Source organism: Salvelinus sp. IW2-2015, linkage group LG4q.1:29 (genome assembly GCF_002910315.2).
Source record: "Salvelinus sp. IW2-2015 linkage group LG4q.1:29, ASM291031v2, whole genome shotgun sequence".
In the NCBI taxonomy this organism is placed as follows: Eukaryota; Metazoa; Chordata; class Actinopteri; order Salmoniformes; family Salmonidae; genus Salvelinus; species Salvelinus sp. IW2-2015.
This window is the reverse complement of record NC_036842.1, coordinates 26,632,986-26,658,868: the sequence shown is the minus strand read 5'-3', so window position 1 is coordinate 26,658,868 and position 25,883 is coordinate 26,632,986. Positions and strand designations below refer to the sequence as shown.

Sequence of the window (25,883 nt, the reverse complement as noted above, 5' to 3'; positions counted from 1 at the left end):
GCATGTCAGCTCAAATTTCAAGTTGTAATATACCGTGGCTTTTCAGTGCTACGGATTGAATCAAGCCCAAGACCGTCAAACCATTTCTTACACATTCCCAATTAAAAGGTACCTCAAAACACTGCAGTGTAAGGCATATATACTCAGACCACATTATAGCTAGCACCTTGGTTTGACATTTTTATCCAACAACATTATCGATAAAACAAATTAATCAAATGAAAAAATACATTAAAATCAGGAGGTATGGCAGGTTTAATTTGAAACGAAACGATCTACGGCAATACTAGGCTTGCCTCTCAAACAACTATTTGGCAACTTAGTGCAAAACATCTCGCCCGTAGCAACGTTTTAACCAAATATTTAGTCAGGAGATTTGGGTTGCATTCTGCCCAATCCTGCACAGATTACAGTATCATATTGCCCTGGCACTTCTCCAGATACTGTAAGAAGCTGATCACCTCCACATACACTGAATGTGTGCCTCTAGAATGTACCCATTAAAAAAAATATATATATATATATATATTGCTTCAGGGCATTTGATCACAACAAACCTGTTGTCCATGATGTAGGGGGTTGTGTGGCTGTGTGCACACAGCCGTTAAAGGCCAAATCCTTCTGCCAATGAAATTCTAATTTCAACTTGGTCAGTCTGTCCACATGATTCCGGTGGCCATTTTAAAGACAATGGCACATTTGTGAATTTGCAAAAAATACAAAATCATAAAATAAAAAATCTTTTTTTTCCATTCAGACAATCCCACTGCACACACAGTGAATAAACAGAGTCCTTTGAGTTCCATTCTGCACTGTGTATTAACCAAGTGACGAGTCAGATATCTCTGAGGTTAGCAGCAGACAGAAGTACTTCTCTCCCAGAGTGTCCAGCCCAAACCACTCCTTTCCATTAGCAGTTTTATTTCTGTTGTAATAAATAAACATCAGCCATCTTCTGGGTAGGAGGATGTATTGTTGTAGGCTGGATGCTCTGAGATGAAAGGAGCATGCTCACACTGGGCAAATCCTCCAGCTCCCAGAATTCACTGCAGGTCCTCTATCACTAGAAGGCTCATTGTGATTGATTGTAATGTATCTGTCACGCAGCCTCCTCTGAGTGAGATTGAGCCATTTGTGGCACATTGGCTTGAGATCTGAGGGGGAAAAAGAAACATTGAAAGTAAAGCAGTCACCAATCTTTTTCAGGAATAGTGTGAACAGAGTAGCATTCTCCCTTTTAGAAGAGGTCTCTGGAGTGTAGTTGTGAGCCATGACGGTTAACTTCTTGACGCTAGGAGGCAGAATTTTTATGTTTGGAAAAATAACGTTCCCAATGTAAACGGCCTATTTCTCAGGCCCAGATGCTATAATATGCATATAATTGACAGATTAGGATAGAAAACACTCTAAAGTTTCCAAAACTGTCAAAATATTGTCTGTGAGTATAACAGAACTGATTTTGCAGGCRAAAACCTGAGGAAATCCAACCCGGAAGTGCCTCTTATTTTGAAAAGTCCCTGTTCCATTGCCTGCCTATCCTCCATTTAAAAGGGATATCAACCAGATTCCTTTTCCAATGGCTTCCACAGGTTGTGAACAGTCTTTAGACATAGTTTCAAGCTTTTATTCTGAAAAATGAGCGAGATTTATCAAATCGCGTCAGTGTCCTTGATTAGTTCTTGCGCGCGAAAGTTGTAGCTTGACATTTTATTTCTGTCTTGTATTGAATTACTTTACCCTCCAGTTGAAATATTATCGATTATTTATGCTAAAAACAACCTGAGGATTGATTATAAAAACGTTTGACATGTTTCTACGAACTTTACGGATACTATTTGGAATTTTCGTCTGCCCTTCAAGACCGGCACGAGCCTGTGGATTACTGAACATAACGCGCAAACCAATTGTAGGTTTTTGGATATAAAAATCATCTTTATCGAACAAAAGGAACATTTATTGTGTAACGGGGAGTCTCGTGAGTGCAAACATCCGAAGATCATCAAAGGTAAGTGATTAATTTTATTGCTTTTCTGACTTTTGTGACCAATCTACATTGCTGCTAGGTGTTCGTAATGTTTTGTCTAGTAATCGATAAACTCACACAAACGCTTGGATTGCTTTCGCTGTAAAGCATATTTTCAAAATCTGACACGACAGGTAGATTAACAATATTTAATATTAACAATATTTTTAGCAATTTTCTTTTAATTTGGCGCTCTGCAATTCAGTGGTTGTTGATGACAATTAAACCAGTAAAGGGATCCGTGCGCCAAGAGGTTTTAAGTGTAGTATACCTACTGTGAGTCAGGGGGTTATGGGTAGTGTAGTTTACCTGTTGTGGGTCATGTGACTCTGTACGAGGTGTCCGGCGGCGAGAGCGGACATCAGAGACAGTTCTCCTGCCAGGACGGTGGCACAGACCACGCTGGCCAACTGACGGGCATTATCCCCTGGACCAGTTAGACTGGCACCCTGCACACCCAGCATCTACAATGGACACGCATACGGGTTAATACATACCCTTATTGGAGGGGTACACACACACACACACACACACACACACACAACCTGTAGACAGGATTGTTGTGGTGCCAGGTTGGTGCCCCCTCCTACAGTGCCCAGTTCTATAGAGGGCATGGTACAGCTGATATACAGGTCCTCTCCTTCAGGACCAACTTGCTCCATCAGAGTTATACAGTTACTACTGCCCACTGTCTGGGCTGGGTCCTGGAGAGAGAGAGGGAAGGGAGGGAGATTATATAGGAAAAATATATTTTTATTGGTTTAGGAAAGACAGAATCTCAGAAGATCAGACTTTTCTTTTTAAGTACCTGTCCACAGGCAATGTAGATAGCAGCTACGATGTTAGCAGCGTGAGCATTGAAGCCTCCTATACTACCAGCCATGGCTGAGCCCACTAGATTCTTATTGATGTTCAACTCTACTAGGGCAGTAGTACTGGTCTTTAGGACCTGGAGAGACAGAGAGCATCATCTCAAAACAAAGGAAGGGGGAAATCACTGTAGTCTAAAATATTTGCTTCCACCAGTTCAGTTCTTCCAAGTCGGTATGTCTCAGTGTGTATGTACCCTGTGTCTCAACGTAAAGACGTGCTCAAATATGTTGGTACCTTACAGCTCAATGAAATAATGCTTAATTCCTCCTGAAAAGTGATGAAATTAAAAGCTATTTTATCATGTATACTTGCATGCCTTTGGTATGTCATAGAATAAAGCAAAGAAGCTGTGAAAAGAGATGAATTATTGCTTATTTTACAGAGATATTCTAAAATGCCCGGACACATTATTGGTACCCCTTAGAAAAGATAACAAATAATTAGATTATAGTGATATTTCAAACTAATTAGTATCACGTCTCCAATCTCGTAATCAGTGATTCAGCCTATTTAAATGGAGAAAAGTAGTCACTGTGCTGTTTGGTGTCATTGTGTGCACCACACTGAACATGGACCAGAGAAAGCAAAGCAGAGATTTGTCTGAGGAGTTCAGAAAGAAAATAATAGACGAGCATGGTAAAGGTAAAGGCTACAAGACCATCTCCAAGCAGCTTGATGTTCCTGTGACAACAGTTGCAAATATTATTAAGAAGTTTAAGGTCCATGGAACTGTAGCCTGGGCACGGCCGCAATAGGAAAATCGATACCAGATTGAACAGAAGGATCGCGTGAATGGTAAAGAACCAAGGATAACTGCCAGAGAGATACAAGCTGAACTCCAAGGTGAAGGTACGTCAGTTTCTGATCGCAACATCTGTCGCTTTTTGAGTGAAAGTGGGCTCCATGGAAGAAGACCCAGGAGGACCACTTTTGGGAGAATGTCCTTTGGAGAGACGAGTCAAAACTGGAGCTTTTTGGCAAGTCACATCAGCTCTATGTTCACAGATGAAGAAATTAAGCTTTCAAAGAGAAGAACACCATACCTACAGTGAAACATGGAGGAGGCTCGGTTAGGTTTTGGGGCTGCTTTGCTGCGCCTGGCACAGGGGGCCTTCAATCTGTGCAGGTCACAATGAAGTCTCAAGACTATCACGTACTGCCCAGTGTCAGAAAGCTGTCGCAGGTCATGCGTCCTCCAACAGGATAAATACCCAAAACACAGAGCTAAAAGCACCCAAGAATGGATAAGAACCAAACATTGGACTCTTCTGAAGTGGACTTCTATGAGTCCTGATCTGAATCCTATCGAACATCTATGGAAAGAGCTGAAACCTGCAGTCTGGAGAAGGCACCCATCAAACCTGAGACAGCTGGAGCAGTTTGCTCCGGAAGAGTGGGCCAAACTACCTGTTAACAGGTGCAGAAGTCTCATTGAGAGCTACAGAAAACATTTGCAGTGATTGCCTCTAAAGGTTGTGCAACAAAATATTAGGTTACGGGTCCCATCATTTTTGCCCATGCCATTTTATTATTTACAATATTATGTTGAATAAAAAAATCTAAAGCAAAGTCAGATTTTTATTAAATATGGAATAAACAATGGTGGATGCCAATTACTTTTGTCAGTTTCAAGTTATTTGAAAGAATTGTGCATTCTTCATTTTTTGTGGAGGGGTACCAACAGATTTGAGCACGTGTGTGTGTCTCCATTTGAGTATGCGTCTCCGTGTGAGCGTGCGTGTATCTGTGTGTGTGGTTGTGAGTGTGTGTGTGGTTGTGAGTGTGTGTGGTTGTTGTAGCTGTAACATACCTCTCGGACCACCCTGGCGGGGACGGTGACCTCACACACAGCAGACTTTCCCCGACCCAGGATCCAGTTCATGGCTGAAGGTTTCTTATCAGTGCAATAGTTTCCGCTCACCGCTAGAACCTGGAGCTCAGGGAACTGCTGTTGGAGCCTGCTCACTGCCTGCTCTGTACCCTGCAGACACACACAGAGACAGTTAATATGTGCTATTAGACACCAGAAACAGCATTCTTGTTATTCTGTGAAGTCCATTCCATCACCAGTAAGTAATTCCTCTGAAGAATGTAACCTCTCTAAAATGGACACCCTTACTGCTCCACTGCATTACCTTTTAGAATGGTCACACACACACACACACACACACACACACACACACACACACACACACACAGAGCATAGTCTGACCTTAGAGAGCATGTTCATGCCCATGGCGTCTCCAGTGTGGGACTGGAAGCGGATGTAGAGGTTCCTCCCTGCTAGACCTACCAATAGCTTGTCCAGACGGGCAAACCTAACAGACAGAGGCAAATATGCAACTACTGTACAACAGAACAATACTATGTGACGGCCAATTTAAACTACATCATTGAGATTAGAGTAGCTATAAGTTGCCCCCAGTCACTGACCTAGGGTCAGTTATTTTCTATAATCCACATTAGGTGAGGTTCCAGGTATGATTGGATAATCTGATCATTATAACATGACCCAACCTATATATTGATCTGTGTGACCCTGAGGTGACTGTGACCTTTAACCCTTGACCCTGACCTGCTGGTGTGGTCGAAGGCATCCTTGATGGTCCTGAAACCCTCTGTGGTCTCCAGCCAGGCCTTGACCTCTACAGCCCGGCACGCTGAGGGCAGCCGTACAACAGGACCCCGCGTCATACCGTCAGCTAGCACCCTGCTGCTGCAACCGCCACTCAACTGGAGAGAAAAAGGAAGGTTAGAGGAGACAGAGTTAGCCTACGCTAGACATATACTCTACACTCAGAGAGTTAAACTACAATAGACGTATACTTTACACTCACAGCGACGGCCCGGCATCCTCTGTTTGTGCTGGCCACAAGGCAGCCTTCCGTCGTTGCCATGGGAACATGGAACTGCTTCCCATCCAATAGGAGAGGGCCAGCAACGCCCACTGGCACGGGCATGTAGCCAATGACGTTCTCACAGCAGGTGCCCATCACCTGATAAGACAGGAAAACATGGGATGGGTGAGGGCAGTACAACACTAGATCTTACTGGGTTGATTTCAGACCAAGCTTACATCAACTGTCTGTTTCAGTAAACTGGATTAGTGGCAGTTGTAGTCCCTATGAGTAGGCTACCTTAGTGTAGTCATAGTCCTTGTAAGGAAGACAGGCCAAGGCAGAGGGTGAGGGTAGTTTGGATGATAGCATCTCTCTCCGGATGACCACGCCCCTCTCTGGTGTTTCCATGACAGCCTCCAGCTTATAGGTCAGGATGTTCCGTGATGTCACCAGCTCCATCACCTCGGCATTGCTAAGAAAACGAGCGCCCAACTGGAAAGAAGCATAGGCAGAGAGCCATAAATACATATCAATATTAACACATCCAGTGCCTTCAGAAAGTATTCAATTGAGAAAAGCTGAAATGTCTTGAATCAGTAAGTTTTCAACCCCTTTGTTATGGCAAGCCTAAGTCATTTCAGGAGTAAAAATGTGCAAAAAAATCAAATAAAATTGTATTGGTCACATACACATGGTTAGCAGATGTTAATGCGAGTGTAGCGAAATGCTTGTGCTTCTAGTTCCGACAGTGCAGTAATATCTAACAATTTCCCAACTACTACCTAATACACACAAATCTAAATGAGTGAATTAGAAAATGTCCATATAAATATATGGATGGATGAGCGATGGCCGAGCAGCAAGGTGCAATTGATTGTATAAAATACAGTAGACACATATGATGAGTAATGTAAGAAATTTAAACATTATTAAAGTGGCATTATTTAAAGTGACATTGTTTAAAGTGACTAGTGATCAATTTATTAGTGGCCAGTGATTGGGTCTCAATGTAGGCAGCAGTCTCTCAGAGTTAGTGATCGCTGTTTAGCAGTCTGATGGCCTTGAGATAGAAGCTGTTTTTTCAGTCTCTCGGTCCCAGCTTTGATGCACCTGTACTGGCCACGCCTTCTGGATGGTAGCGGTGTGAACAGGCAGTGGCTCGGGTGGTTGTTGTCCTTGATGATCTTTTTGGCCTTCCTGTGATATCGGTGGTGTAGGTGTCCTGGAGGGCAGATAGTTTGCCCCCACACCACCCTCTGGAGAGCCTTGCGGTTGAGGGTGGTGCAGTTGCCGTACCAGGCTGTGATACAGCCTGACAGGATGCTCTCGATTGTGCATCTGTAATTGTCAGTGTTTTGGGTGACAAGCCAAATTTCTTCAGCCTCCTGAGGTTGAATAGGCACTGTTGCGCCTTCTTCACCACACTGTCTGTGTGGGTGGACCATTTCAGTTTGTCTGTGATGTGTACACCGAAGAACTAAAAACTTTCCACCTTCTCCACTGCTGTCCCTGCGATGTGGATAGGGGGGTGCTCCCTCTGCTGTTTCCTGAAGTCCACGATCATCTCCTTTGTTTTGTTGAGTGAGAGGTTGTTTTTCCTGACATCACACTCCGAGTACCCTCTCGTCGTTGTTGGTAATCAAGCCCACTACTGTGGTGCCGTCTGCAAACTTGATGATTGAGTTGGAGGCGTACATGGCCACGCAGTCATGGGTGAACAGAGAGTACAGGAGGGGGCTGAGCACGCACCCATGTGGGGCCTCAGTGCTGAGGGTCAGCGAAGTGGAGATGTTGTTTCCTACCCTCACCACCTGGGGGCGGCCCGTCAGAAAGTCCAGTACCCAATTGCACAGGGTGTGGTTGAGACCCAGGGCCTCAAGCTTAATGATGAGCTTGGAGGGTACTATGGTGTTGAATGCTGAGCTGTAGTCAATGAACAACATTCTTACATAGGTATACCTCTTGTCCAGATGGGATAGGGCAGTGTGCAGTGTGATGGCGATTGCATCGTGGACCAGCTGGGGCGGTATGCAAACTGAAGTGGGTCTAGGGTGGCCGGTAAGGTGGAGGTGACATGATCCTTGACTAGTCTCTCAAAGCCCTTCATGATGACAGAAGTGAGTGCTACAGGGCGGTAGTCATTTAGTTCAGTTATCTTTGCCTTCTTGGGTACAGGATGGTGGCCATCTTGAAGCATGTTGGCAGCAGACTGGGATAGGGAGCGATTGAATATGTCCGTAAACACATCAGCCAGCTGGGTCTGCGCATGCTCCGAGGACACGGCTAGGGATGCCGTCTGGGTTAGCAGCCTTGCTGCTGACGGCCACAAATAAGGAGAGGCGCAGTCCTTGTTATTGGGCCGCGACAGTGGCACTGTATTATCCTCAAAGAGGGCAAAGAATATGTTTAGTTTGTCTGGAAGCGTGACGTCGGTGTCCGTGACGTAGCTGGTTTTCTTTTTGTAGTCCGTAATTTCCTGTAGACCCTACCACATACGTCTCGTGTCTGAGCCGTTAAATTGCGACTCCACTTTGTCACTGTACCGGCATTTCGCTTGTTTGATTGCCTTGTGGAGGGAATAACTACACTGTTTATATTCAGCCATATTCCCAGACCTCTTTCCATGGTTAAATGCGGTGGTTCGCACTTTATATTTTGCGCAAATGCCGCCATCCATCCACGGTTTCTGGTTAGGGTAGGTTTTAATAGTCACAGTGGGTACATCATCTTCAATGCACTTCTTTATAAACTCACTCACTGAGTCAGCGTATAGATCAATGTTGTTATCTGAGGCTGACCGGAACATATCCCAGTCCGCTTAATCAAAACAATCTTGAAGAGTGGATTCCGATTGGTCAGACCAGCGTTGAATGGTTCTAGTCACTGGTACATCCTGTTTGAGTTTCTGCCTATAAGACGGTAGGAGCAAGATGGCATCGTGGGCGGATTTGCCGAAGGGAGGGCGGTGGAGGGCTTTGTATGCATCGCCGAAGTTAGAGTAGCAGTGATCGAGTGTATTACAACTGCGCAATCAATATGCCGATAGAATTTATGTAGCCTTGTTCTCAAATTTGCTTTGTTAAAATCCCCAGCTACAATAAATGCAGCCTCAGGATATATGGTTTACAGTTTACATGGAGTCCAGTGAAGTTCCTTGAGGGCCGTCTTGGTGTCTGCTTGAAGGGGAATGTACACCGCTGTGGTGATTAGAGGTCGACCGATTAATTAGGGCCGATTTAAAGTTTTCATAACAATCGGTATTTTTGGACACCGATTTGACGATTTAACTTCTTTGGGGTAGGGGGCAGTATTTTCACGTCCGGACGAAAAGCGTGCCCAGAATAAACTGCCTGCTACTCAGGCCCAGATGCTAGGATATGCATGTTATTAGTAGATTTGGATAGAAAACACTCTGAAGTTTATAAAACTGTTTGAATGATGTCTGTGAGTATAACAGAACGCATATGGCAGGCAAAAACCTGAGAAAAATCCAACCAGGAAGTGGGAAATCTGAGGTTTGTAGTTATTCAACTCTTTGCTTATCCAAGATACAGTGGAAATGGGGTCATGTTGCACTTCCTAAGGCTTACACTAGATGTCAACAGTCTTTAATGAGAGGGGATTGAGTAAGGTCTCTCCCAGAGTGCCACGAGCTGACCATGCGCGTTCATCTGAGAGTTAGCTTGAATTCCATTGCATTTCTGAAGACAAAGGAATTCTCCAGTTGGAACATTATTGAAGATTGAAAAGATTGATTCTATACTTCGTTTGACATGTTTCTACGGACTGTAACGGAACTTTTTGACTTTTCGTCTGGACCTAGTGCTCACGCCTCATGAATTTGGAATACTGGGCTAAACGCGCTAACAAAAAGGAGCTATTTGGACATAAATTATGAACTTTATCGAACAAATCAAACATTTATTGTGGAACTGGGATTCCCGGGAGTGCCTTCTGATGAAGATCATCAAAAGGTAAGTGAATATTTATAATGGTATTTCTGACTTCTGTTGACTCCAACATGGCGGATATCTGTTTGGCTTGATTTGTCGACTGAGCGCCGTACTCAGATTATTGCATGGTTTGCTTTTTCCGTAAAGTTTTTTTGAAATCTGACACAGCGGTTGCATTAAGGAGAAGTGGATCTAAAATTCCATGCATAACAGTTGTATCTTTTATCAATGGTTATTATGAGTATTTCTGTAAATTGATGTGGCTCTCTGCAAAATCACTGGATGTTTTGGAACTACTGAACATAACGCGCCAATGTAAACTCAGATTTTTGGATATAAATATGAACTTTACCGAACAAAACATAGATGTATTGTGTAACATGAAGTCCTATAAGTGTCATCTGATGAAGATCATCAAAGGTTAATGATTAATTTTATCTATATTTCTGCTTTTTGTGACTCCTCTCTTTGGCTGGAAAAATGGCTGTTTTTCTGTGAATAGGCACTCATCTAATATAATCGTTTGGTTTGCTTTCGTCATAAAGGCTTTTAGAAATCAGACACTGTGGCTGGATTTACAACAAGTTTATATATCAAATGGTGTAAAATACATGTATGTTTGAGGAATTTTAATTATGGGATTTCTGTTGTTTTGAATTTGGCGCCCTGCAGTTTCACTGGCTGTTGACAAGGTGAGACGCTACCGTCCCACATACCCTAGAGAGGTAAAAAAATATATATACAGTGGGGAGAACAAGTATTTGATACACTCCCGATTTTGCAGGTTTTCCTACTTACAAAGCATGTAGAGGTCTGTAATTTTTATCATAGGTACACTTCAACTGTGAGAGACGGAATCTAAAACAAAAATCCAGATAATCACATTGTATGATTTTTAAGTAATTCATTTGCATTTTATTGCATGACATAAGTATTTGATACATCAGAAAAGCAGAACTTAATATTTGGTACAGAAACCTTTGTTTGCAATTACAGAGATCATACGTTTTCTGTAGTTCTTGACCAGATTTGCACACACTGCAGCAGGGATTTTGGCCCACTCCTCCATACAGACCTTCTCCAGATCCTTCAGGTTTCGGGGCTGTCGCTGGGCAATAACGGACTTTCAGCTCCCTCCAAAGATTTTCTATTGGGTTCAGGTCTGGAGACTGGCTAGCCCACTCCAGGACCTTGAGATGCTTCTTACGGAGCACTCCTTAGTTGCCCTGGCTGTGTGTTTCGGGTCGTTGTCATGCTGAAGACCCAGCCACGACCCATCTTCAATGCTCTTACTGAGGGAAGGAGGTTGTTGGCCAAGATCGGGCGATACATGGCCCATCCATCCTCCCCTCAATACGGCAGTCGTCCTGTCCCCTTGCAGAAAAGCATCCCCAAAGAATGATGTTTCCACCTCCATGCTTCACGGTTGGGATGGTGTTCTTGGGGTTGTACTCATCCTTCTTCTTCCTCCAAACACGGCGAGTGGAGTTTAGACCAAAAAGCTCTATTTTTGTCTCATCAGACCACATGACCTTCTCCTATTCCTCCTCTGGATCATCCAGATGGTCATTGGTAAACTTCAGACGGGCCTGGACATGCGCTGACTTGAGCAGGGGGACATTGCGTGCGCTGCAGGATTATAATCCATGACGGCGTAGTGTGTTACTAATGGTTTTCTTTGAGACTGTGGTCCCAGCTCTCTTCAGGTCATTGACAGGTCCGGCCGTGTAGTTCTGGGCTGATCCTCACCTTCTCATGATCATTGATGCCCCATGAGTGAGATCTTGCATGGAGCCCCAGACCGAGGGTGATTGACCGTCATCTTGAACTTCTTCCATTTTCTAATAATTGCGCCAACAGTTGTTGCCTTCTCACCAAGCTGCTTGCCTATTGTCCTGTAGCCCATCCAGCCTTGTGCAGGTCTACAATTTTATCTCTGATGTCCTTACACAGCTCTCTGGCTTGGCCATTGTGGAGGTTGGAGTCTGTTTGATTGAGTGTGTGGACAGGTGTCTTTATACAGGTAACGAGTTCAAACAGGTGCAGTTAATACAGGTAACGAGTGGAGAACAGGAGGGCTTCTTAAAGAAAAACTAACAGGTCTGTGAGAGACGGAATTCTTACTGGTTGGTAGTGATCAAATACTTATGCCATGCAATAAAATGCAAATTAATTACTGAAAAATCATATAATGTGATTTTCTGGATTTTTGTTTTAATTACTTCTCTCACAGTTGAAGTGTACCTATGATAAAAATTACCGACCTCTACATGCTTTGTAAGTAGGAAAAACCTGCAAAATCGGCAGTGTATCAAATACTTGTTCTCCACACTGTGTATATATATATTTTTTTACACCTTTATTTAACTAGGCAAGTCAGTTAAGAACACATTCTTATTTTCAATGACGGCCTAGGAACGGTGGTTAACTGCCTTGTTTCAGGGGCAGAACGACAGATTTTTACCTTGTCAGCTCGGGGATTCGTTTTTGCAATCTTCCGGTTACTAGTCCAATGCTCTAACCACTGCCTTACATTGCACTCCACGAGGAGCCTGCGTGGCAGGCTGACTACCTGTTACGCGAGGGCAGCAAGAAGCCAAGGTAAGTTGCTAGCTACCATTAAACTTATCTTATAAAAAACAATCAATCTTAACATAATCACTAGTTAACTACACATGGTTGATGATATTACTAGTTTATCTAGCGTGTCCTGCATTGCATATAATCGATGCGCTGCCTGTTAATTTCTCATTGAATCACAGCCTACTTCGACAAACGGTGATGATTTAACAAGCGCATTTGCGAAAAAAGCACTGTCGTTGCACCAATGTACCTAACCATAAACATCAATGCATTCCTTTAAAATCAATACACAAGTATATATTTTTAAACCTGCATATTTAGTTAATATTGCCAGCTAACATGAATTTCTTATAATTAGGGAAATTGTGTCAGGGCCGTCAGGGTATATGCAAGCCGTCAGGGTATATGCAAGCCGTCAGGGTATATGCAGCAGTTTGGGCCGCCTGGCTCATTGTGAACTGTGTGAAGTCCATTTATTCCTAACAAAGGCCGTAATTAATTTGCCAGAATTGTAAATAATTATGACATAACATTGAAGGTTGTACAATGTAACAGCAATATTTAGACTTAGGGATGCCATCCGTTAGATAAAATACGGAACGGTTCTGTATTTCACTGAAAGAATAAACGTTTTGTTTTCGAAATGATAGTTTCCGGATTCGACCATTTTAATGACCAAAAGCTCGTTTTTCTGTGTGTTATTATGTTATAATTAAGTCTATGATTTGATATTTGATAGAGCAGTCTGACTGAGCGATGGTAGGCAGCAGCAGGCTCATAAGCATTCATTCAGACAGCACTTTCGTGCGTTTGCCAGCAGCTATTGCGCTGTTTATGACTTCAAGCCTATCAACTCCCGGCTTTAGGCTGGTGTAACCGATGTGAAATGGTTAGCTAGTTAGCGGGGTGCATGCTAATAGCGTTTCAAACGTCACTCGCTCTGAGACTTGGAGTAGTTGTTCCACTTGCTCTGCATGGGTAACGCTGCTTCGAGGGTGGCTGTTGTCGATGTGTTCCTGGTTCGAGCCCAGGTAGGAGCGAGGAGAGGGACGGAAGCTATACTGTTACACTGGCAATACTAAAGTGCCACATCTGAGCAAGGAACTTAAACGTTAGCTTTCTTACATGGTACATATTGCACTTTTACTTTCTTCTCCAACACTTTGTTTTTGCATTATTTAAACCAAATTGAACATGTTTCATTATTTATTTTATTTATGTATTATATTAAGTTAAAATAAGTGTTCATTCAGTATTGTTGTAATTGTCATTATTACAAATTATTTTTTTTAATCGGCATCGGCATTTTTGGTACTCCAATAATCGGTATTGAAAAATCATAATCGGTCGACCTCTAGTGGCGATAACTGACGAGAAATATCTTGGGAGATAATTTGGTTGGCATTTGATGGTAAGGAATTCTAGGTCGGGTGAGCAGAAGGACTTGAGTTCCTGTACGTTGTTATGATTACACCATGAGTCGTTAATCATGAGGCATACACCCCCACCTAGAAATGGAAAAGGAGCTAAGCACAGACAAAATCCTAGAGGAAAACCTGGTTCAGTAGGCTTTCCACCAGACACTGGGAGATGAATTCACCTTTCAGCAGGACAACAACCTAAAACGCAAAGCCTAATCTACCCCGGAGTTGCTTACCAAGAAGACAGTGAATGTTCCTGAGTGGCTGAATTACAGGTTTGACTTAAATCTGCTTGAAAATCTATGGAAGACTTGAAAATGGTTGTCTAGCAATGATTAAGTTTGACACCAGTACACTTTTAACGTGGAGAATGCCCACCCCTGCTCGAAAAGCTCCTCTAGGAACATAAGGAAGTCCCTCTCAGAGCACTAAAAAAGGAAGAAGTCCTTAATCTTGGCACCAGAGCTCAAACAATTGCCACCAATACGCATACAGCCTCTCGTGGAGGGCACCCTTGCAGACTGAATGGCAGCAATAATATCAGGGGCCAGGCCCATAGGAACCAAATCTCCGGCCTTGCTTGCCAAACCTGCCCGAGCACCTGGGACAACAGGTCCCTACGCAACGGGAGTTTCCACGGGTCCCCGCCTGAAAGGCAAATGATCTCCGCAAACCAAGGTTGCCTGGGCCAACGGGGAGCCACAAGAATCAATGATAATCCCTCCCTGCGCACCCTCTCCAACGTGGGCGTAATCAGAACCACTGGTGAAAATGCGTACAGGAGGGTTCCGAGGCCATTGGTGCGCCAACGGGGCACTCGGGTCCCACATCAAGAAAAATAGACCACTGTGCATTTTCTTGCTATGCGTAAAGATCAACATCAGCCCTGACAAAAATGGCCCATACCTGGAAAACCACCCAGGGGTGTAGCCTCCCTTCCTGAGAGACAGGGTTCCACCTGGATAAAATTTCTGTGCCAGAGTTGAGGCAACCGGGGACATGCGTCACCCAAAATGAGAGCATGTTCACACTGCTCACCAGCAAAAGGGAGTGAGCAAAGGTCAGGAGGGAGAGAGACAGTCTCTCCCCCTCTGTTAATGCACACTGACATATTGTTGGTTCTGACCACCACAAGCCAGCCTGACAAAAGCAGGGAGAAGCACCAGGTACATCGTGAGGCACTCAGGGTAAATTATATGCAGTGGGCTCTGCACCGGTGTCAATACCCACCCGAATCAAGTTGCCTTCATACAGCGCACACCGATGAGTCTTTCCCGATCACCTTGCGGGATACAAATCAGCCCATGGGAGCCAATAGAAAAGGGTCCCACCACTGGGTCATGGCCCATAGGCCTGACACGGACACTCAAAGCCACCGGCTTAGGCTGCGAGATACGTCCAGGTGGGTGGCTAGCACTCAGCGCTGATAGGGTCGCGTCAATAGCCCCATGGTAATGACTTCCATCACAGAAGCCATCATCCCAATAGGCATAGGAACTCACATGTGACCCAGACAAAATTTGGCTAAGCAGAAGCAGAACCCAGACACCCTCCGTGGGGATAGAAAAGCGTGAGTGAGTCTAGCTTGAGACCCAGAAGCAGAATGTGCTGAGATGGAGTCAGATACACATTTTTCTGGTTTCTTATTAAACTAGAGACTGAATACGGGACAGAAGCAAGGCTTTTTTTAATACCGCTTGCCCTCTCTACTCCGCTGCCACCAGCCAATCGGCTGTAATAGCTGGCGGATCGTGAGCATTCTGAGTTTGTAGACTGAGGTGCTTGCTGAGGTCACGTAGGTCTAGAATGGAACGCATATCCTCCAGTTCCAGCCTTCCTGGAGCTTTGACAGAGGAACCACTCGGGTTGCCTGCTTCTGGAGACCGGAGGATATTTCCTCCCTCAAAACAGGAGCGGAGGCCTCGGGAACAGTTGACGTGTTGACGCTGCAGAAGCGTGGGGGACGCACAACAAATTGTAGCCTGTACCCTGACGTCACTGTTCAATGATCCAGGGTGACACTGCGCATGCACGCCATTGGTTGGCGCAGACAGTGAGCCTCCAGTGACCTTCCATCTGAAGGGGCGGGACACCACCTTGTGGACTGGGAGAGATTGGTTCTTCATCCATTTCCACCACTCTTGACAACAGTGTGTGTGAATGTGGAGGAGGGACACTTTTCATCAAACTCACATGCGGGAGACAACACTTTTGACATCCGTGAACACTGTGGAACTTTGGAGTTGAAAAAAAGGTTTACCTAAAGCCCGACCCACAATGGGTCCCATGGCTCCAGCGATAAGTGATGTAGCCCGATTGACAGTACTGTCGTCACAACGAGCCTGGCTGGCACCCAGCACTGGACCACACGTATTAAAAATAGACCCAGGGGAAAAAACATTATCATGGAGGTTACTGGCGACAGGTACTGGCTCTCCAGCTTTTTAGCACCTTGTAACCTAGCTGGGAATAGGAAAGATGGCTCTGAAAAACGGACCCCTTCTGTGGTAACAGACGGGCGATTCATAATCTAATCTTATTCCCAGGAATGAAAAGCGCTGAGCTGGAGAAAGACAGCTCATTTCTGTGTGTGGGATAATAGCATGGTCGTGTCCAACCCTGCTTGTTCCCTAGACTCCGCTACCAACCATCAATCGCCTACAGGTTCCATAACCGTTATCACTAGAGACCTCATTAGGGACTAGTGAGATACAGGCAGGAATCAGCAATGAATCCCAGTAATGAGCCACCTATGGGGGAGGGGTGACCCGTTGTGGACAGAGAGTGAATCGCCCAATTTACTACTCCCACTCTGAGGAGATTGATATAACCCTTGAACCCTGTGAATACCATGGAACACGTGGTACCAGAGGGCATTAAACATGGACGAGCTTCCAACACACATTGTGCTTCTGTATAACCTGCATGAAGCCAGGCCCCCTTATGGGCACAGAGGGCTCCGGCAATGGCTGACGTAATACCCCATTTGCCGTAACAAAACGTAGGGGCACTGTCGTCACAGACATTTTTGTGGAGCGGTGCAGCTGCTCGGCGGCTACTTCCTCATATGAGTAGCATGCAAGCCCCCGCTCTCACTACTCCCTCCAACTCCAGGAATTGAGAATAGGAATGGGGTTGCCAAAGCGCTGGGGGGACACTAGTAAGCTTCATTCACCGGAAGTTATGCATGCTAGACGACGTTAGCCAGGAGGCTCTTTAGTCTAAGCTAGCCTCTTTGACTGCAGCACGGTCCGTTCAGAATAACCAAGCGACCGGGACCTAAATCCTTCTGGGAAGAGAGGCAAGCGGTGCTTAACCAAGGCAGACACAGGCAGCAGGGGTATACCCACATCATTTGTTCACCCACTCGTTGAATAACCTCACGTAACCAGCGACAGAGTGCACAGGAGCCAGGAAACATTCGACCTGACCAACGACCCGAAATGTCGCCGCAACTCAGACGAGGTACAGGCACTCGGGAGAAGAAGTCACTATCAACAACACCAAGACCCCTAAAGAATCCTACACGATTGACAAGAGAACCTCCGCCGCGGACTAGTAGTGGAACAGTGTCAGCCGTCCCCTAGTCTCATACACAAAAAAAGCACGGGCATGCACCGAGCAGAGACATAAAAGACAACCATCACAGACATTGGGGCATGGTCGCGAACCCGGCTTATTAGCCTTCGTTGTTTCGGTCACGTTAGCCATCTTACTTATTGCTATAACCAGGCAAATCGAAGAATAACTAATTGTTTGTGATTAGGAAACTTATGAGAACCATACAAACTTCAGCACACAACGTCCAGGGGGTGAGCAAGCTCTACCAATAATGGACAGTTTGCGCAATGCAAAACAGTCTCGTGTTCCAATTGCTTTAATAGCGTGAAAAGCGGAATAATTGAAGGAATGAATCCGAGCCTCACGCTTATCGCCAGTGGAAGAAGAGGCTTCCAGCGAAGTGCAGATTTTATTGGCCTTGTCAGGCGTGATTGTAGATCCTTCAGCCAAAGTCACAATAGTGCAACTCCCCATAGTATGTTGTACCGAAGTTGACTGACTGAAAAGGAACCGTGTTTAAGTATTGTGAGCAAAGAATGGTAATATTTCTAAGTGTTGAGTGGTTGTTCTGTGCTTTAATACAGTTGTGTTTAACATAGTATGGTGCTGGATCCAGAGCGCAGTTGTGTAAAGGGGAAGCTCACCTCAGGGTTTCTGAGGATGGACAGACACTGGTCCAGGGAGCGGGGCTGGGAGGGGGGGTTGGGGAGAGACGTAGTTGTGTCTGGAGTTGGGGTAAAGAAAGGAGGTGTGGGGGACACACTGTCCCCTAAACTCTGAGGGAGAGGTCCATTCAGAGAGAAGGGACCGTTCTGCACCATTGAGGCCACCAGGGGTTGAATCACCTCAACTACAGAGAGAAAGAGAGTGAGTGAGAGAGAGAGAGAGAAAGAAAGTGGAGGGGAGAGATAACAATAAGACCAACAGACTTATAAACAGAGGAGTCTCAAAACAAATCAAGCACAATAACCTTGGCTCAGCTTACCTCTTTCCTCTTTGGCCGCTATGTTAGAATCAGTTTTAGCTAAAGGGTTTGGGGTGCTGTTGGTTGTCGGGGATGTTTTAGCAGGTGCAGGATCCCTCCTGCAGCAGTCCTCAGCCCCCTTATGGCTCAGTGCAGGGGCGGAGATAGAGGTGGAGATGGAGCTCTTTAGGGACAACTCTGTCTCAGCCGGCTCAAAGAAGACATACTTCACAGCCAGCAGCAGAGCCAGACCCAGGGTTATCACCTGCTCCAGCTCCATACTAACGAGAGAAGAGAGAGCTGAAAAACTTTCCAAGATTTTGCTTTCACAGATTGTTTCTTTTTTATTTATTTAACTAGGCAAGTCAGTTAAGAACAAATTCTTATTTTCAATGACGGCCTAGTGGGTTAACTGCCTTGTTCAGGGGTAGAATGACAGATTTTTAACTTGTCAGCTCGGGGATTGGATCTAGCAACCTTTTGGTTACTGGCCCAACGCTCTAACCACTAGGCTACCTGCCGCCCCAGTTGAGGCCGAGTCACCAAGAACAAAAGGGCAGAGGGAGAATGTTCTAGAAATAGTCCAGTCCACCACCCAGAGGTGGGAGAGGTGATATAATGACTTACCTGGTGAGCGGTATCGGCCAGAGAGTGTAGTCTTGGTCCATCCTCTGGACTGTAGGCCCATCGAGAGCTAGACTACTGCTGGCGCCCTCCACTGTCCGGTTCTGACCTGGCTGCTCTGACACAAGACGACTGTGGGCATGGACCAGAACCAGACCTAGAGACTACAGGAAGAGAAGAGACCACATTCTTTATGCACATATTCTTTATGCTGTTCTTTCTCCATATGACCTTGACTATCTGGGTTACGGTTGTTAACTAAGGGTTCAGGGTAGTGCTAAGGTTGGTCAATTTTTACCATGATTATTTTAACCCTCTGTGTAACAGGGTTTGGTTTGTTGTCCTCCTCTTCAGCCATAACACGGGCAAAGTGACTCAGCTGCCAGACGGGACGGCCCTCGCGGCTCTCCCTGGACAGCTACACACACACACACACACACACACACACACACACACACACACACACACACACAGGGAGAAAGAGGTGAGGAGATGTTACACACACACACGTCTGAAAACCCTCCCTTCACATGCCGACTCTTATCTTAAAGACCAGAGAGAACAGACAGACACACACAAGCTCAAACGCAGACAGACACAATTTCAGACACACACCTCAGAATCTTTATTCCTGTGCCCATCCTTACCTCGAGGACCAGGGAAACGCAGGCAGGGAAGAAGGTCATGAAAACAAAGTAGTTGGCCAGGACAGACATGCAGCCGAAACAACACATCATCTCCAGCTGACGCACACCTGACATGGTGCCCACTCCAATGACCAGACACTCCACCAAGGCATCCAGGGTGAAGGTAGGACCCAGGATAGCCATGCCCTGAGAGATGTTCTCTCTCACCTCCTCCTATATAGAAAAACACACATATAGGTTAGGATTTCCCTTTACATAAACCACTAAATCCCATTAATTTAAAGAATCTCTGTTCCGCTGGTCAAGAGTGCAGCTCCGGTATAAAAGTTAGTTTAGAAGTCTCACATCAGCAAAGCTATGATAATAGTGAGTTACTCCAAAAATGCCAGTAGCCAGCCACTGTTTCTTGAGACAACAGTTGCGTCCCAATATTCTTTCTTGGCTTTCCAGAGATGTGTGGGCAGTCTGGGCACCATAGACATACATATATTAGTGTTTTATGTACTCTGTGGAAGGCACTTAGAGAGGTTGCTTACCTGTGAGTTGGAGCTAAGGGCAAACTTGGCCAGGGTACAGGCCTTGGACAGGTCAATGAGGAGCAGGAAGAATGGCAGAGCTTCACTGAGGAGAGAAAACACAGTTACGTTTCATAAAGAGGTTCTGGATAACATGTAAGACAAGTGTAAGGACTGGGATAGGGATTTCACATTTGACTGTTCGAGTACTCACTTTACTTCTTTTCAGAGTACTAAAAAAAAAAAAAAAAAACTGGTATTTTTAGAACAATGCCCGCACTGTGAAAAAATGTGCGCGCATGTATCTATACTGAACAAAAATATAAACGCAACATGCAACAATTTCATTGATTTTACTGAGTTAGTTCATGAGGAAATCAGTAAATTTAATTAGGCCCTAATCTATGGATTACACATGACTGGGAATAAAGATATGCATCGGTTGGTCACATACCTTTACAAAAAATGGCCTCAAAATGGGCATCAGGATCTCGTCATGTTATTTTTGGCATTCAAACTGAGATCGATAAAATGCAAGTGTGTTCGTTATCCGTAGCGTATGCCTGCCCATACCATAACCCCACCGCCACCAAATTTGCTAAAATTATGTTGGAGGCAGTTTATGGTAGAGACATTAATATGCTGACTGCTGGACATTCCTGCAGTCAGCATGTCAATTGCATGCTCTATCAAAACTTGAGACATCTGTGGCATTGTGTTTTGTGTCACAAAACTGCACATTTTAGAGTGGACTTTTATTGTCCCCAGCACGAGGTGCACCTAAGTAATGATCATGCCATTTTAATCAGCTTCTTAAAATATGCCACACCTGTCAGGTGCCTGTCTTATCTTGGCAAAGGAGAAATGCTCACTAACAGGGAAGTAAACTAATTTGTGAACAACATTTGAGAGAAATACACCTTCCTGGGATCTTTTATTTCAGCTCATGAAACATGGAGCCAACACTTTACATGTTGCATTTATATTTTTGTTTAGTGTATATGCCAACAGTGCGCAATAATGGCTAATTTATAATAACTATTACAAATAAATCCCAATTGCCCAAAAATATCAATAAAAACAAGTGCCATTTAAGATCAATTTACTGAAACCTTAAAATCAACTGGTTATATTATATATTGTAAAACAATCTCCAAAAAGGTAGTAACCTCAGCAGTGGAGCATGCTTGTAGAAGCCTATGGAATAGCCTTGTTTATAGTAGGGATGCACGATATAAAAATTGCTGAACATATCGGAATCGGACGATATTAGCTAAAAATGCAAACATCGGTATCGGCCCATGTCTAGTTTAACGCCGATGTGCAAAACCGATGTCAAAGCTGACGTGTATACCTGTATAACGTAGGTACATGCCGTAATGACGCCACGTAAAGTGTTGCACTACACGTGCAACACAGCATTCATAACCTAGCCCACAAAGTCTGCTGTGTGGATCAAGCAGTCATTTGAAAGAGTAGGACATTTTCAGCGCGATAACTCAAAAGGCGAAATCCATTAAAGCCTATATAATGAAAAAAATTGCCCGTGATGTTGGCTTTTGCCGACTGGTCGAGCACTGTCAAAGCTGTACAAAGAAGTCTGCAAACAAGCAAACACCGGCCACGAATGATGTGTTTACAATAGCGCGTTGGTAATAAAGTATAATTTCTTCGAACGCAACTTCTGGGGTAGCTAGCTTTAGCTTGGTACCTAGCTAGCACCAATACAACCAGCCTGAAAACAATGACCAGTAGAAACTGCACTCATTTTCATTATTCTCAGCAATGATTTAGGAATCCGTGTAAGTATTAGCTAGGTTGCCACTTGTTCGCCTATTGAAATTGAACTTCAGTTCATGAAAATAAATGGCTAGCCAGCGAATTAACCCTGTTGCCCAAAGCTAACGTTATAAGCATCCAGGTAACTTCATCTGGCTAGTGAGGCTCGACCGGAATTGGTTGTGTTGTGAAGGTAGCCACAATAAGGATTAGGCACAATAGAGGAATTTGCGGTTTGCCTTCAAAATAAAGTGTCATTGACAGTAATGCAAATGAATACAAATAGCAGAATTATGCAATACATTTATTTTGAAGGCTAACCACAGTCCACTATTGTGGCTAATCCTTATTGTGGCTAGCTTCACATAGATGGGTCCGACCACCATTAATCAAATAAAAACTGTCTTATAAATTAGAGTTATTTTAAAATGATGACACCTAGCTATACACCTGCATCCATGAGCTAGCTAGCTAGCTTTATATATATTGTAATGAAACAGCAGAGAGCAGCCGAGGTCCGGCGTGCTATCGACTGTGCCCGCAAAAGCATGCTCAAGCGGCAGAGCCGATTTCCGCGCTTAAACCCAGGGTCGTTACACTACTCCTCCTTTCAAAGAGCGCGTCCTCGCGCTAGCTTGCGACTCTACGTCTTACAGGAACGCGCTCACCGGCCAGGCACACGCACTGTCGTGGATGCAAGGTCCGATCACTTCTGACACCAGTGTAATGAAACAGCAGAGAGCAGGTCTCGAACCCTTGACCTTCTAGCCCGAGGTCCGGCGCGCTATCGACTGTGCCGCAAAAGCATGCTCAAGCGGCAGAGTCGATTTCCGCGCTTATAAACCCAGGGTCGTTACAATATATATACACACACACATGACCAGCACTGTAGGTGCGTGAGACAACTTTACCAGCATCATAGCATACGTATCGATTAATCGTTGTGACATGAAATACAAGTGATAGTGTAATCAATGTGTAATAACTATGTAAAAAATGTATTAACTCGTTAAATGATTATGTAACGTGCAGTCATATTCAGGTCCTGATTGGTCAACAAGCTTATTTGACACGTCAAATAATGTTATCTACTGGTCATTGTTTTCTTTTTTGACAAGCAAAGACCCAAACGGCGTTCAATAGAAATCCAGGTTGAGAATGAAACGACGAAACGACTGAACAACAAAACAGCACAGCAAGTGAAAGAAATAGGTTTTGATTATGTTTTACTAGTAAATGGGAACATACGTAAATGCAAACAAAATAATTTTTTGGTCAGTGTGGTGTGTGTGTGTAACCTTTACTTAACTAGACAAGTCAGTTAAGAATTTTTATTTATTTATAATGATGGCCTACCCTGGCGACGCTGGGTCAATTGTGCACCGCCCTATGGGACTCCCAATCACGGCCGGATGTGAAACAGCCTGGATTCAAACCAGGGACTGTAGTGACACCTCTTGCACCGAGTTTCCGTGCCTTAGACCGCTGTGTCCATGTGTGTGTGTTAACTATTTAACTGTACTAGAATGCTTAAAAGGCCACCAAAATGTTAAATATCGGGTATAGGTTTTTTTTGCAGAGGAAAATATCAGATATCGGTATCAGCCAAAAATGTATCTTATTGGTGCATCACTATTTTATAGTAAAAAACATTATGTAATATAACAAAATAAAATAGGCCAGCATATTGTGAAGTGTTTCGCATCTCACATCTGGAAAAGTTATTCTCAAACATAGTTAGGCGAGTCAAGTAAGAGGATGCTTACTTTAGGCCTGTCAACTCTTTCCCCAGGAAGTGAATGACCACGGTGCTGAAGACAAAGCTGGAGAATACTGTGAAGAGACCCGCTATACCTAGAGGCAACACAGAACAGACCATAACATATTAACAATCATAACATACATCCACAGGTGGGTGTTAGTTACATGTACAAAAGACAATAGATGTTTGTATCGTTACAGTTCTTGTGAAATGAGACTTACCAAGGATGTACTTGGAGCCCAGCTGGCGAAGGTTCTGGAACTGAAAGTAGATGTACACGATGGCCATGCAGCGTGTCACCGTTAGAATGATTACATCACTGTTTAGGATTCTCTGTAGAAGGAGAAAGCATTTCATTTAATATTCTTTCCAAACATGACTGATGTCTTTGCTGTGGTGGTGTCACAGCAGCTTTAAGATGCAACACTAATCTTGGTAGAATAGAATAAAACATAATAATTGTCCCAGAGGGTCCACTTTCTATTGTGTGCCAGGCCAGCTCACCTCCTGTAGTTTGGGACAGCCATTGCTCCAGCTGCAGATCTGGTCGCTAGTGGCCAGGTTGTTCATGGACATGAGACAGACGGTCAGGGCAATGGTGCCCACAATCACCTCCCAGGGGTGAGACGCCACCATCAGGCCATGCAGCCTGAACACCCCATTCAACATGGTGGATACACACCGGGTTAACACCTGGCTGGAGTCACTGGAGAAGCACGGCGAAAAAGTAACATGGTCACTCTCTCTCACACACACACACACACACACACACACACACACACACACACACACACACACACACACACACACACACACACACACACACAGTTCTTGGTCACTGAGTGACTTACCTTTAAAAAACGAACTCCCTAACCCTGTTAATTAACATGTTTCAAAACAAGACTGACAGAAAGAACACACCCACCGCTTGCCTAACCTTAGCTTTATGAGTTATGACTAGGCAAGACCAACAACATAGCTAGCTAGCAAAGGAGATAACGTCAGCTACAGTAACTAGTAAACAATACAAATAGCAAACGTCTAGCTAACCAGCTATGACCACCATTACGTAGCTGACATATCTCACTACATCGTTCATTAACTTGCGTATCTGACAGCATGGTAAGTTAACTAGTAGTAGTTAGCAGCAGTATCGTTACCTTGCTAACTTACTAGCTGTCACTCCCAGCCCAAGTCCAGTGTGACTGCGAATGTCTCGAAATCAAGGTCATTTTATGCCACGCTATTGTAAGATCAACCACTCACAACATTAAAGTAATTTTAACTTAATCGCTTACATGTAAGAGCAAAAAAGAAGTACCTTCATTTAAGAGTCGTGTATGTTCAATTGACCCATCCACAGGCACACGGCTTGTGGTCTGATGTAATCCGCTCACAAAAAATGGCGAATGAGGAAATCGTCTGGTTACTGCGTCAAATGGTGGGCGTGGTTCAAACGTAGGCCTTAGCTCAGAGTAGTGCCGCCTTCACATATTGTCGGAACAAGGAAATGTCCGACTTGCTGAATCCATGAACGCGGCACGTATATAAACACAAACTGTTAGCAAGTCGGAAATGTCCTAGTTCCGACTAGGACATGAACGCAGCATAGGTCTGAAGACTTATGTAAATAAGGTATTTATGTTTTTTATTTAAAAGGTTTTATAAACCTGTTTTCGGTTTGTCATTATGGCGTATTGTGTGTAGATCGATGAGGGAAAATGTATTTAATACATTTTACAATAAAGCTGTAACGTAACAAAATGTGGAAAAGGGAAGGGTAATACTTTCCGAATACACTGTATATATTAATTGCTTTGTACCTTTGAATCAACATTTCTCATGTTGAGCAGAGTATCCACCTAATGTTTTACAAACTCATATCAAACTCATATCATTGTTTTTTAAAGCCTGTGACACAGACAAAGGCCCTGAAGTGAGAAGTTTTGCAAACATTACTCCAGTCTGTCTTTATGTTACACCACTTGATCCCTGTTGGAGCTCTATTTGCTCTTATTATCAGATATAGGACACCTGAAAATATTTTTAGGTGTGCTTGATTTAAATTGAAATGAGCAGTTTTGGGACCATTGTTTCCATTATACAGCTCAAATTATTGTTATTAGTCAAAGAAATTGAAGTTATGTCCATCATGAAGTTATGTTCGTCTCTTGCAATGGGAATGGATCCCTTTGTTTCCTGGCTAGAGCACCACTGGCACTGGTCTGAGCCATGTAGGACTCCCGAGTGGCGCAGCGGTCTAAGGCACTGCATCTCAGTGCTGGAGGCGTCACTACAGACCTCGGTTAAATTCGAGGCTGTATCACAACCGGCCAGA

General features: G+C 44.3%; 1 protein-coding gene across 3 annotated transcripts; it reads right to left on the bottom strand.

The window, feature by feature from the left end:
* Positions 1–465: 465 nt before the first annotated feature.
* On the bottom strand, positions 466–24,956 carry LOC111961745 (3-hydroxy-3-methylglutaryl-coenzyme A reductase). Of its 3 annotated transcripts, none has more exons than XM_023984251.2 (19): positions 24,867–24,956; positions 24,050–24,251; positions 23,767–23,878; positions 23,550–23,637; positions 20,026–20,110; positions 19,490–19,702; positions 19,141–19,260; positions 18,846–19,006; positions 18,240–18,499; positions 17,899–18,104; positions 6,034–6,228; positions 5,734–5,892; positions 5,472–5,629; positions 5,109–5,214; positions 4,707–4,877; positions 2,832–2,972; positions 2,569–2,727; positions 2,333–2,487; positions 466–1,154 (listed from the first exon to the last, which is right to left on the bottom strand). In XM_023984251.2, the coding sequence occupies exons 2-19, from the start codon at positions 24,212–24,214 to the stop codon at positions 1,100–1,102; spliced, it is 2,709 nt and encodes a 902-aa protein (XP_023840019.1). In that variant the 5' UTR covers positions 24,215–24,251; positions 24,867–24,956; the 3' UTR covers positions 466–1,099. The 3 variants fall into 3 exon arrangements, with proteins under 3 accessions (XP_023840019.1, XP_023840018.1, XP_023840020.1); XM_023984250.2 differs by having other exon boundaries at positions 24,844–24,934; XM_023984252.2 differs by having other exon boundaries at positions 24,706–24,902.
* Positions 24,957–25,883: the final 927 nt, after the last annotated feature.